Source organism: Hetaerina americana, unplaced genomic scaffold, assembly GCF_022747635.1.
Source record: "Hetaerina americana unplaced genomic scaffold, ioHetAmer1.1.p SCAF_6, whole genome shotgun sequence".
NCBI lineage: Eukaryota > Metazoa > Arthropoda > Insecta > Odonata > Calopterygidae > Hetaerina > Hetaerina americana.
The window spans coordinates 80345249-80359534 of record NW_027287205.1 but is presented as its reverse complement, the minus strand read 5'-3'; the positions used below and the strand labels follow the sequence as shown (position 1 = coordinate 80359534).

Sequence of the window (14286 nt, the reverse complement as noted above, 5' to 3'; positions counted from 1 at the left end):
GATATACAGTGCTCCATGCTTATTACTCAACTAAATTTTATGAAATTCATAGAAATCGACCCATTAAGGCATCACTGTACAGGACACTGTATGGGCAGTGCCTGCTTTCTATGAAATTTTGCAATTAATAAAAATTTGTATGTCATTTTGATATCCCGATGACCTAGCAGTAGGAATGTTTTCAATTAATGAGTTCTGCAGAGTTGGAAAGGACTCCTGGTAAAAGCAACATTCAGGATTCAACTGATTTCAAACTCTAATCACTACTATTGCATGCTACGACTAAATGCCACAGATAAACACCCAATGGAATATTATTCCCTATTCAGTTTTAAATAGAAGATTACTTTATTCCTTCCAACTTAAAATTTTAATTTTAACACATGAATGGTAAAGGTGTAGTTACATCATGTATTTTCCAGGTGTAATTTTAAGTAATATAAAAATGATAGCATCCACTGTCTGATACTAAATAATCACTTAAGAAAATTCCTATTACTACCCCCTCAGAATAAAGCCCTAAGAGTCACAAGGTCAACTTGAAAAAAATAACCTTTCCTTCTTAACAAAGGCCTTCTTAATTACATTAGCAGCAAATTTACATGGAAGAAGCAGCATTATTACAATTCAGCCATATTAATGACAATGTCAGTCTTAAAAAATAAAGTCAAAGAGCCCTGGCATATAAAGAAGGAAAAATACATTTTTCAGACCTAATCTCGCAAAAATTTGAACTGAACATGTTTTTCTGATATGCAATGCTGTGATCTAATCACAGCGAGTGTGTGTGCTCATCACAGTTCATCCAACTCTCAATTGAAACAGATTTATCAAACTGATGAATAACTACTGATGAAGAAGCATTTCTTTTAAGAAGTTGACAAGTAACTTGAGTAAATCTCACATGAATGAATGTGTATTATGATAATTTCAAGCTGCCTACTTGTAGACCTTGGGAGACAAGTTTCATCTTCATCCAACTTCATCCTCTCATTATGAAAAACTAAAAGCTACAGATTGTATATTTCATATTCCTTCAAGTTCTATCCAGCTGATTGCTCGCATGAATATACTGCCTACACATCCACCACCACAGCTATCAGCCCAAAGGTTTGTTTGGTAGGTCAGGGTAGAGCTTACCTAGTACTAAACCCAATGACATAAAATTCACACATAAGGGTAGAGGGACCAGTTCCTTTCCCTATGCCACCTATGGTTTCCAAGGAAAATCTGGCACCGTACAAATCACTCAACTTGTGTGAAGCTAAGGGTGCCAGTAGGCATCCCTGGGAATTGAACCCAGGCCCTCCAGTCAGTAACTCAGTGCTCTACGCACTGGATCATCACATCCATATAAAGAGTAAATATGAGAAATGCAATCATTTTATAAGATCCACATCTTTTTCACTATAGACAAGTGACAATGATTTAGCCATTACATCAGTGTGTATTTTCTTTATGTAGCATTCTTAATTTTTCCTCAGTGTTCCCTCAACAAACCTCTTCCATTAGTCATTATGAAGTGCTTCATGCATGGTATCTATAACATTAATGGTAGATGTACAGCCAAAGATATTCCCATCAAATCAAATAATTCGGCATCAAATGTTAATGAGGGTGTAGATGATAGGCATCAAAAGTTTATTAACCTTTGATGCCTAATGGCAACATATGTGTCATGTGTTTAATGATACCTTCTCATGATGAATCACAGAAGAGAGTTTAAAAGAAACTGTTACGTATTAGAGTGAATATTATAAAAAACTTAGCCTTTTTAAAATCATTAATCTAAAAATGCAATGATCATGACAATATTTCCTATACAGATACAAACCTTCCAGCATAGACAGCATCATGGTGATCATGTCCTTTTGCAGGTTTAACAATTCTTTCAGGAGATCAACTTGGCTGGAGTGCTTGGACAATTTATCCTGCATGTGCGAAAATAGAAACAGGAAACCTCCTACAGCATCCCACAGCCTGCATTAACCAAAAACCAGGAAAAAGAGTTCGCTAAAATGCTGACACTTGATTTAACGCCAGAGTTACACTAATATTTAATTAAGATAAGAATGATCAATCACAAAAACATATATATACCTGGAATGAGCCAAGGCTTGCTGGTTCTGTGTGCAAGGTCCTTGAATAACTTCAGTGAGGGTATTGAAAACCTGACTAGCAACACCAATTGCCTTGAAAAAATTTGCCTTTCCAGCAGGATCAATGAGCTCTTTACTAGAATAATGCCAGTAGAAATCCATGATTGACTCCTGGAATGCATGAAAGTGTCAAACGCAAAAAATTAAATGACATGGATCCTAGAGAAACAATATGTAAAAAGATAGGGAAAACCCTTAAGTTAACTTATCTCATAACCACTGTGTGACGCAGCCATTAAAAATTACTTCATAGCTTCAAGTGCATTTCAAGATATATTTTTCAGGTCTAACTAAATATGAATTCAACATATAGTGGAGCTACAGAATAAGGTGACTTTCTGAGTAATAAAACTCAACATATGACCAGCCAAACTAATATCTGCTATCATACTATCTCAATCATTGGGCCAAATAAATTATTATTATTAGTACTTATGCTACTGAGGCACTTGTCACAAAGTCTTAAATTAAAATGACTTCTAAAAATTTTATTCATTCAATTACCTATACTTGTTTCTATATAATTTAATTGAACATTTTAAAAGCAAATTTACATAATTTCTCATTGATTTATTACTCAAGCCAAAGAATTCAATTGATATTTGGATTGGAGAGGTATACTTTGTCTTAACTTACAGTGCCTTATACTAAAATTTATACACTAAATTCAAATTCTTTGGGACTTTTCCGATCTTTATCCATGGAAACAAGACGAGAAATTAATTTTATTTACCTGTAGTCTAAGGAGATAATCAACCGTACAAATTACAACATTTACAGTGGTTGTGTTTCCGGCTTGTGTTCGGAGGTAGTTCTGCCACTCTGAAAAATTGGTGGTAACATAAATTAGTTGAATAATTGAAAAGGTAAACTTAGCTTGCCAATTTTTAATTTTAAACAAGACTTAGTTATTGCCAATTCAAAATGTACAGCATAAGAGAAGTATGGACATAAAATTTGTGCATAAAACACTGTTGTAAAGCAATCCTCTTCAAAATTCTCACCTAAATTATGGCCTTCACAGGTCAGCTGGATAAACCGGAACAGGGCACAAGTAAACTCAGCATCATGCATATTTTTTTCTCCTGCAGCCCCATCTGATCCCACACCTAACCCTTCTGCTTTAGTGTTCCTCTCAAACGCATCCAAATCCAACACACTGAGGAAAACAAATGAAGCATTTCATTTGAACTATTTATGTAGCATTTTCATAGAAAATTACAATTTTCTTTCACTCCTTCAGGATAGGAGAAATATAAGAAAAAGGGATTATTTAGTCTCAATTTTTCCCAAATAAAGACCTATCTATCTGTCTATCTATATCTTATTACTTGAGGTATTAATAAAATAATTGGCCAGTATCAACATTTTAAAGTGCCAAAGAAATAATTATGCAAAAAGGTAATTTCAAATAAAAAAATATAAGAATTACTTTATATGATATTTCATTTTCGTTAAGAGTAGCACAAAAACATCATTCTGTAGGGTTAAAATTTATTCATGAACAAAATAATGTCCTATTTTATATATTGTGATAGGCATTTCTAGTGATGTTTGCTTTTAACATATGGTTGTCCGTGTAGTGAAAATAATGTGACAATTATTTTGAGTAATTAAAAGAATGTTAAATGCTGCAATATCAAGCAGGGAGAAATTATACAGCTAAAAACTAATTTTAAACTTTAGAAAAGTATTAAATTCTATGAGATGTGGATAAAAATTCTCATATGAAACAATGGACAGCAGCAGTAGAGGTGTAACTCCTCTGGCCATTGTAATATTTATATTTTTCAATTACGTATTAGTCAATGTTTATTTTGAATGTAACTGGAGGCATTTGGGGAGGTTCCCCTATTTCTTAGACGATTCTATCAACACAAAATATGTGCTACAAAGAGGATTTTATTTCACAGAAATATTTTTCAGACATATGCCAATGTTGAAATAGTTTTTTTTATCATTATAAACACAATAAAAGCAAAAAAATCATGATAAATATTGTATATTATCAAGTGGTTGAAATGTTTGCGTGACGGTCCCATTAGGGGCTCCCAAGAAATGAGTTGAGAGCAGAGCATACATGTTGTGAATTTGTTCAAGATTAAAATGTCTGAACTTATGAGTGTGAACTAAATTGCTATGTGTCTTAGTTAGTTGCTGTAAATTATAAAAAAATAGATATTTTTATTCAGGTGAAACGTGCCACAAAGTTGTTTAGAATTGGTTCATTAAGTATCAAGACCTTAGGTTTTGATGTATACACTAAAAACCAATTTTTTTATCTCATTTAATAGAGTAAATGAAAGTTTTTGCCAAATTTAATTACTCACCAGCTATAGAATGAGCAGTAGCTAAGTAATCAATTATGAAACTCCAATTCCATGGAAGGACAAACTTGCACTTTCTAGCGTTTAATACATTCAGAATTCCAAGATACTTCAAAAATCAGCAAGCAAGAGTATATTATATTTGGGCTTACTTCATTTTCACTGAGAATAGTTTTCTTAGCCAGCAACTTCTGTTACTTGGGTGAGTCGAACTAAAAAATTCCAGTTCTCATTTTACGTGGTTCATAGGATAAAAGATAGTCTTAGGATAAAATTAATTTTGGTCTTTATCACGCTATCTTACTTCAAAAATGGTATATTATTCATTCACACATTAAGTAAATAAAAGGTATTTTGAAAGGCTCATACAGCGATGACGTGAACTGCATAGAGGGTTTTAACTGATGTGGCTATTTTGCAGTAGCCTGTATCTCGGAAAATTAGCACTGGAATTTTTAGCTGCTTTATGTTATCTGTTAGAATCAATAAATTTAGTCAGATCACATAGAAATCTCTGTTGAACAACACCATGTACTCGAGATTCTGAACATTAAAAGATGTAGAAGTGTTCAACGGCTAAAAAAATTTAATTCTTTAAAAAAAATCATCGGTAGGAAATTAGAATAACTCATTTTTTCAAACTGATAATACCTGCAGGAATTCATAAGACCAGCGATGGAAGTGAAGAAGCCAACATCCTTCTTCTCCTTAAGATGATTAAGCATGCCCTAAAATAAAATAACACACAACTTTTGTTTAAACTGTAGAATATTCAAAAATGTACACAATGCACTTGCCGTTAATTCTGCAAAAATTAAGCTTGAGATGCAGAGAGATTACCACAAACACTCATGTAAAACTAGCTGGGTTTTTTTTTCCAATATTTTGACTTTTATTTTATAATGTTTTGGCTAGTCTTGTTTTCATCAGATTCAAATTGATTGATACTATACCTGAAACATATTGGAGATTTGTGAAATTCGATGACTTTTGCAGTCACTCTAGGTCAATGACACAAAGATTCAATTGACCATACTGAATTATTTGATGCCATTTCTGAAACATGTTCGAGAGATTTATGAAATTCAATTACTTTCACCATAATCCTAGGTCAGCGACCTAATGTTTCATATCATGAAGCTAAGGATGCTTAGCTCAAAGCTAAAGATGCTTATCTTAGCAAGAAACATGAAATGTCATTACATTACAGAGAGGCGATTAACAAATCAATGAGAAATTTGGATTCATTCTTCATGAATGCAAGACATGAATGGCTGTACCGTACAGTGTTAGGGATTTGCCCAAGGGGGTCCGCCTAAAGAGTGAAAAGTGTTTTCAACATGACGGCATATGAGAACAGAGAAATCATCCAGTCCAATCTACACTTTTATCGCTTAACCCCCAATGAAATTCAACTTCAATTGAGTGTGGCATTTAAGAATGGTGTAATGGATGTGAAAAATGTACGTCCGTGGGTGCAAGAGTTCAAAGAAGTCCAAAATGTCATGTGATGACAACAAACCCAAGAAGTCTTGGCCATGGACCGAAAGCAAGTTTCCAGTGGACCAGCAAAAGGACCACTACAGAAGCATTTTTGGCAGTTACGGAATCATGGGAGCAACACTTTGAAAATTGTTAACATCTAAAGGAGGATCATTTTGAGAAGCAACAAAAGTTTCAACTTTCTTGACCAAGTCAGAAAAAATATCTTCCATCCCTTGCACAAATGAAATATGAAAAATGGCTTAAAAAGCAAAACTACCATTTACTCTTAATACAATCACTACTTACCATTTGAATGTCTGAGTTGCCCCCTCGTAATACAGAAATGCCGAGCTGCAGAGTTTTCATGACCATTTCTGAAGGAACACCTTTGCATGCAGATATATGTAAAAGAACCATCTCTGCCACACCTCTATTTGCCAGCCTTGCTTGGTGGAAGAGCAACTTCTGCTTCTCCATTTCTTGTTCCTGAAATAGTACAGAGCATATAAAGCAAAGACAGAAACAATAAGATATGCAGAGTATTAAAAAGATTTGAATTTCTCAAAATTTTCACTGGACAACTCATGATTGAACCTGATATCTGCTTTATTACATGGGTTCTGGCAGAGTTTTAAAATTCCATCAGTACATCCGCATCTGATGCAGTCAGATGCAGATGCAGTGATGAAACAGTTTCTTTCCAGTTCGTAATTACATTGTCGACAACTATGAAAATGCTATTAAATGAATTTTAATAAAGACTCATCTATATTTTATTTATATATTATTTTTATCACTTGTATCCACTAGGTTTTCCCGCTTTCATGCCTAATTCATACCTCAGGGGGGATGCAGTGTCCCCTTGTGTCAACACATTTTATCATTTCATTAGGGAATGGTAATAATAGTCGTGCATGCATTCTGCAAGCAAATCATGATATATAATAAGAAACATTTGATTTTAAATGTTTAGTCAATGATTAAGCGATATATTCATGCTAACCACATTCAATAATTAAAAACTTGAGAAATGAAAACCATAAATTATATATACTGTGCAAATACTGAATGGATTTTATGCATATAAGGAAAGTCCCTGATCTTTTAATTCTTACTATTTATTATTCTAGAATTGACAAAACCCCTAAATGCACTGAAAAAGGATGGGGGACTCCAGTTCGCAAAATGTTGAAGAACCAGGGTCTATCACAGAAGAGGACTATAAATCTCTATGGCCTAGATCTCACATTTAGCTTCACGGTTTCAGTGCATTATTTTCCTACTTTACTTTGCCAATGCTTTATTCTTTACCACATTATGGTCTCTGGAAATGGAAGTATAGAGGGATGTCACAACAAGTACCTGGCATAGCAGTTCATTCGCATTATTAGCAAAAATAGTTTAAAAAAAAATGCCTTGCTTAACCAGAAACAATTAGCATAATTAGTGATGAGGACATGGAGATTCCCAGGATTACTGTGTGCCTGCTGTTTATGTTTAGTGATTGTTTCGGTAGCATCTAAGTATTGTTAGTAATTGAAAATTTTTCCAAACTTCTGTTAAGACATATTATTTGTGATTCTTTGTGCAAAGTATAATAACCCTGGTAATCATATCCTCCAAGGAAATCCGCAAGAAGACAGCCATAAAAGAATATAAATAACAATAGAAATGATAAGTAAAATCATAGAAAAGCAAGTATGAAGTGTGACTGGGGCTGATTTAGCACGCATGTACAATCGGTCGACATCAACAATTTACACTATCCTCAAAAAGGACATAAATAAGGAGATAGATGCTCCAAAGGGAGTGACAAGATTATCTACTCAATGGTTATGTATTCTCAAAGCTGTTGAAGGGTTGCTTCTTATATAGATAAACAAAAAGCAATTGCAAAGTGATGCACATTACAGTTTCAGGTTTAGCTTAGTGAAATTCCTTCATGATGATCAGACCTGATGAAAATGCACAGCATCGAAACCATGGTCGTGAAATATTAAATCTTTATTGCGGTAGTGTAAAGTTTCTTTTTTACCCTCATCGCAAAGTGACGCTATTAATTATGAGAACATCATTTGTGAACAGGTAAAAGTGATGTTCACAGACCTCAATGAGAAGAAGCCAGGATCATTAATGGCTGAAAAAGCAGTATTTACGGGAAGCGGTGAGTGATTTGAGAAGTTTAAGAGAGGAACTGTTATCCACGGCATAGTGAGGTATGGTGAAGGAGCAAGCTCCACCTCAAAGGCAGCAAAGAACTTCATCAGTGACCTCAAAAAGCTTATAGGTTCTTAGGGTTACCTGCTGCAACAGGTTTTTAATTGTGACAAGACTGGTCTTTTTTTTGAAGTTTTTGTGAACAAAATGTTTAAGCGTTTGTAAAAAAAAATGTCTATAGACAGCTATCTAGTGAAAAAGAATTTGTAAAATAACATAAGTAATTAACTAATTATTACAATTATTTTTCATTTTCTAAAAATAGAATTTGCTTTTCAGGAAAGATGAAGATGATTCACAATCCTAAACAATTTTTATACAATTTTCTTTGATTAAACCTTGAAAACAATTTATTTTTTTTAGTTCAGAATGTAATATTATATTTTGCATTGATTGATATAAGAAAAATTATTTCACTTAACACGCGTTCCAATTTATGAGAGATTCTGGAAAGATTTATGCTCACTGTACGAGGTTCCACTCAACCAACAAGTAGGCATGAGGAGAGCCAAAAACTTCACTTTTGTTTCGCAACTCATTTGTTTATCCCAAATGTGAGGTCAATTGACCACATAATCACTCATTTAATAGATTTGGAAGAGTCAATGCCATTGAACTACATTTTTAAATGACTTCTCCAGGAATATGATATGGTTTCATAAGAAGTTAAAGGCTTACATTTTTGAACACAGAAGTATACTATGACTTTGATTGTAGAGGCAAATACACTTGTGAAATATCTAACTACCAATGCCTACTAAAAGCCAAAAGAAATTTGAGCAAAATCTGGCAGAATAAAAATACATTAATAATACATACCACAAGCTTCTCCATGGTTCTCTTAAAGGATCAATGGAAAATATAAATATTAATGTATGCAGGTGACTATGCATTATATTTCATGGATTTACACATTAGTCATTTAAAAATTTTACATTAATTTCAGTTTCATGCATTTGTCTTGATTGCACATTTTTTTATTATGATCAAGTTATTAACCCTTTTAGTGCACCGGGCCAATATACCGGCTTTTACGTCTCAGACAAAAAGTGCGGCGCACCAATAAATCGGCTCAAACGTAAGCTAATGTTCATGATTAGTAGATTGTAACAATTACATTTATTTTGAAAGACAATGTAAAATTCATTCATAAATATTACCTATCTCAGTTAATACACAATAAAAAAACTACATATGGACATCTTTGAAATTGGCTTCAAAATATTTTTTCCCTCAGATGATACATTTGATTAAATTACCCTCAACACTTTTTGCTAGTACCGCTGGCAGCACTAATAGGGTTAATATCATATTATAAAAACTTTGAAAAGTATTTAATGCAAGAAAAAATGGGCACCATCCAGAAAAAATTTAGGAAACACATTTCCATTTGGCATAAATGATATTAGTTATTATAGGAAACTTTCACAGAGCATGCACAGAGGCCAGAGATTACCAAGATGGCATTAGCAGTTCCCTGATCAATTTAAATAAATGTGTTAAGCAAGGTAAATCTTCTTGACAAAAGAAATCTTAAGAGCTAGAGTGGAACTAGCTCTGCATTTCATGGCACTGCATTCCATGCTGTTCCGAAGTATGGAGTTGAAATTTGCAGTTCATTCAAAAATATTGGATAGACTTGGGACCATTTTATACTATAAAACTTTTTGGATAATCATTTTGCTCATGAAATAATAAGCTGATAGAATATTTTATCATCAGGTTTTTATGGCATCTCAAAGTTTCCATTGCCATGCCTCCATCTCACCCATGAGTCATGGGCACTTGTTACCTCATTGTGTCCACTTATAGCATCCCCATATTATCCACCTATGCCTAATTGCACAAATGACTCCACTGATCAGTCGCCTCCCCTAATAACTACTACTACAATTAAGATCAACTTAAATTCCTTAAAGTGCCAAATGATGAATGTCAACACTGTTCCGTGACCTATTCACTGTAAATTATTTAGAGCTGAAAATAAAATCACTCGTTAACCCACCAGATGTTCACTTTTACCACTAATTCTTAATATATCCATCCACGAATGGTATGTGCAGCAATGATCATGTGGTAGAGGTATACATGGCAGTGGCTTCAAAGAAACAACATAAAAAACTGCTAAAAATTAACATGTAGTGACTTCACTGCAAGTAGTTGTTGGCTAAGAAAATGAAGGAAGCATATTATTAATGATAAAGGTGCATCGCCAGTGCCAATGGTGACTCTTTTGAATCATTTACTGACTATTTGTAAGCACTGATGACTGTATATGACTTACAGTAATTTCAGAGACAGATGAAATGTCTGCACTGAAAAAGTTTTGTGCCAAAAAGGGATGTGCTTTACGAAGTGAATCCAAGGTCCCAGGACAAAAATCATTTAAGAAATGGTGTCTATACTTATTGTGTGCTAATGCTGATCGTAGCTGCAAGTTGAACAGTGTTGCCATGGGATAATATCGACAACCTCGAACTCTGAGGAAGATAACGAATGACCTCTCTCTACCTTAAAAGAATTCAACAAAAGTATAGTTTATCGGAGTTATCACAACAGACTTGGTCCATAATCATTTCATTCCTCAAGCTACTAGCTATCGAATCGATGTTCTGGGAATTCCTTAGGAAGAAATAAAAGTATTTTCTTAAAATGTACCAGATACAAAGTGAAACCCTAAATCATTCATCACCACCAAAATGTTCATTACGGGAAGTGCCAACAAATGCTTTTGTGGTGATATTCATTGTTCAACAGCTGATTAACTCCAATTTTGACATTCATCCATAGAAACTTTCCTTGAATCTAATGCAATTCAAATTCAATTGCCACTCACCACATTTTCCTGCAACATCAAAAACAACATCAGTTGTAAAATTTTTAACTACTTCAACAACATCCACAAGTTGTAAGAGTGAATACTATATATTTTGCTGGTGGATCGTAACATTAAAAGTATGACAGAGAACAGCAGCAAACTGTGCAATGAGGTAATATTACTAAAAATTACAGAAGAAAACTAGTCCAATTTTTTAAGTTAACTCTGTTTTTCTTGAAATAAAACTTGATTAACAAGATATTATCTTAATAATAGAACTAGATTCAATAGATGAGATGATACAATTGAGCACGCATTACCTTTGTTTTGCTCAAAGGTGGTCATGAATTATTACGAGGGCGGTTCAATAAGTACCCGTGTTAGAAATGAAGAAACCATTTTTTCAAAAACGTTTTTTTTATTTTTCAACATAGTTCCCTTTTAGAAAGATACACTTTTGCCAACGTTCCGGCCATTTCTTTAAACCCTCCAAAAAATAGGATTGGTCGAACTCTCCAAATTACGCGTCTCGGTGATAACTGCCTCATTTGAGCTAAATTTTTTTCCCCCAAGCCATTTCTTCATGTTAGAGAATAAGAAAAAGTCACAGGGAGCCAGATTGGGTGAATATGGGGGGTGCGGCAGCAATTCATAACGTAGTTCTTGCATTTTGGCAGCGTGAACTCCGGCAAGCCATCGAGCAATCGCGGCACCCATCAGGCCGACAATTTTTTCATCACCAATTTATCATGTAAAATATAAATTGCCATTCCAGTCGACACACCCACAGCCTCTGCTACTTTGCGCACTTTCGTTTGTCGATCAGCGAGAATCATGGCGTGGACTTTTTGAACGATTTCCTCGGTAACCACGTCTCCCGGGCATCCTGGTCGCTCCTCATCGAAAACATATGTTTGCCCACGTTTAAATTTATTGAACCAATATCTAACTATGGTCATAGATGGCGAAGTTTCCCCATAAACAGCATCCAACTTTGCTTTTATCTCCTCGCATTTCTTCCCATCCAAAAACACAAAAAGCGAATTACCAAACAATACTGCTCTTTTTTCATCTTAGCGAAAATCACGAAACACATCTTCCTGGAATGGCTGCCAAATCCAAACTAACCTTAAAATCAGTCTGAAATTTGTTTCACCAACGTTTGATAGATGTCAGCACATGATGATAACATAAACTTCCCTCAGGAACAACGCCCTTTGTCGTCAAACACGGGTACTTATTGAACCGCCCTCTTACATACCTAATTTTTGGAGAAAATTGGCAATTTTTCAAATTTAAATAAGTTTATTTCATATTCAAATGACATCTTCTTACACTTTGGTGGTCTAATACATCCCATGGAGTCATTAGAAGTCATTGATAATCAACAGTGCACAAGATTATGGGGGAAAGTGTTCCATAGGGTTGTATATGTCCAAACCCCAGACAATCCAGAGTTTGCCTAATCCAGGCAACCCCTGGCCCCATAGAGCCCAAATTAACGATGGTTAACCATATAGAGGAATGCACCCATATTAATGTAGAATTAAGCCTTAGTAAAATTGTGTTAGCCAAAGATTACTCATACATTTAGAGTCATAAGAAAAATTCAATACATGGGTTGTTCAATAAATCCTTAGGAAAAATTAGAAAAGCAAATAATTTTGGGTAGATTTGTTTAATGTTCAACATGAGCTCCCAGTAGCTTGGTACACTTTTCCCAGTGTTTCTCCAACTTTTATAAGCCAATTAGTAGGATTTTAGGAGGTTCTCAAAATAGGTATCTGTATACTGTCGTTCAACGCCAATTGCTTCCCACCGAAACATTTTTTTAAGTTAGTAAATTCAAAGAAAATCACTGGGGGGGGGCAAATATGGTGAATACAGCAGATACAGTAATAATTCAAACTTTAATTCCATAATTTCTGCCACTGAAACTGTTCAGGTGTGCACTGTCTTAAATTGCATCCCATGCATTGTCTTAATAGAAGAAAATTTTTTTTTGCCACATGAGAATGTTTTCTCTTGATTTCTTTGCTCAAATGTATGAAACATTCCATTAATCATTTTTCTTTTCTGCAGGTAATCAACGTTGATAATCGGTATACATCTCAAAAAGCATGGCCATCACCTTGTCAGCCGATTTGACCATCTTTGCCTTCTTTGGAGCTGGATTGTCTTAAAAACCTATGGTTTCCACCACTGCTCCTTTGTCTCTAGAATGTGGTAGTACATCCATGTTTCATGCACAGTTACCTATCAATGCAGAAACTTCTAAGGATTTTAATGAAATACCAGCATCAAACCAGTCTCCAAATCAACCACATGATTGCATTCATTCTTCACTAAAAACAAACATGGCAACCATCTTGCAAAGATTTTGTACACATTCATTTTTCAGGCAAAACTGAAAACAATGTACTGACCTAGTGATATTCCTGTGGCCTCAACTATTTCATGAACTTTGTATCATTGATCACTTAATACCATATTGTGAATTTTGCCAATCATATAGGAGGAAGTTACCTCCACTAAAAATCCCAAATGATGTTCATCATTTGCGGATGTATGGCCATGCTTAAACCCATTTACCTAATTATAAACAGTGTCAAACTTGGAAGTGTTGAATTACAGTACAAGACTCATTTTTTTCCAATTTTCTAAGTGAAAAAAAGTTCAATTGATTATAATAACAAAACTGAGCGATGGTTATAGTTGAAACTTTGATAGAAGTCTAGTGAGAGATAAGGCTTACCATGAGCAAACCTTCCCCATTTCTACGAGTGCAATCTCTTGGATTTTCTAAGCAATTATTGAACGACCCACGTACGCCTAAGATGATACATAGATGCATTACAATTGGGGCATTAAAAATTGCACAACTTTAGATGGATCAAAATATCATCTTACATGAATGGATGCTCCACCTTCTTCTTCTCCTCCTTCTTCGTCACCTTCTTCTTCTTCCTCTCCGCATGATCTACAAGTGAAAAAAAATGGATTTGAAGTCAACTTTAAGGGACACACGGCTCAAAATATCTGATAAACAATATTTTTAAATATTCAATTGTTCCCAGCTCAACTTTGTGGAAGTTCATGTCCATTAAATGAAGAACACAATGTATCTTTCCACTGTTCTTTATTTACGTACAACTAGTTTCAACGCTTAAGTGTCATCATCAGGTACAAATTAATCAGGTCGCAGTCCATTAATATACCTTCAAATAAATTTAAAATTTATAAACCATATCCAAACATTGTTTTCAGGATAGACATATTG

At 34.4% G+C, this 14286-nt stretch overlaps 1 protein-coding gene across 6 annotated transcripts in view; it reads right to left on the bottom strand.

Annotated features, from left to right (window-relative positions):
- The window catches only part of RyR (Ryanodine receptor), a 161304-nt gene that overhangs the window by 29081 nt on the left and 117937 nt on the right, over window positions 1–14286 (bottom strand). For all 6 annotated transcript variants that reach the window (XM_071593416.1, XM_071593421.1, XM_071593418.1 and 3 more), the window contains 7 exons: window positions 13917–13986; window positions 6278–6457; window positions 5138–5214; window positions 3164–3318; window positions 2893–2981; window positions 2101–2270; window positions 1835–1980 (listed from right to left, as the gene is read on the bottom strand). In XM_071593416.1, the coding sequence (XP_071449517.1) occupies window positions 1835–1980; window positions 2101–2270; window positions 2893–2981; window positions 3164–3318; window positions 5138–5214; window positions 6278–6457; window positions 13917–13986 (887 nt within the window). The remainder of the gene's footprint in view (window positions 1–1834; window positions 1981–2100; window positions 2271–2892; window positions 2982–3163; window positions 3319–5137; window positions 5215–6277; window positions 6458–13916; window positions 13987–14286) is intronic.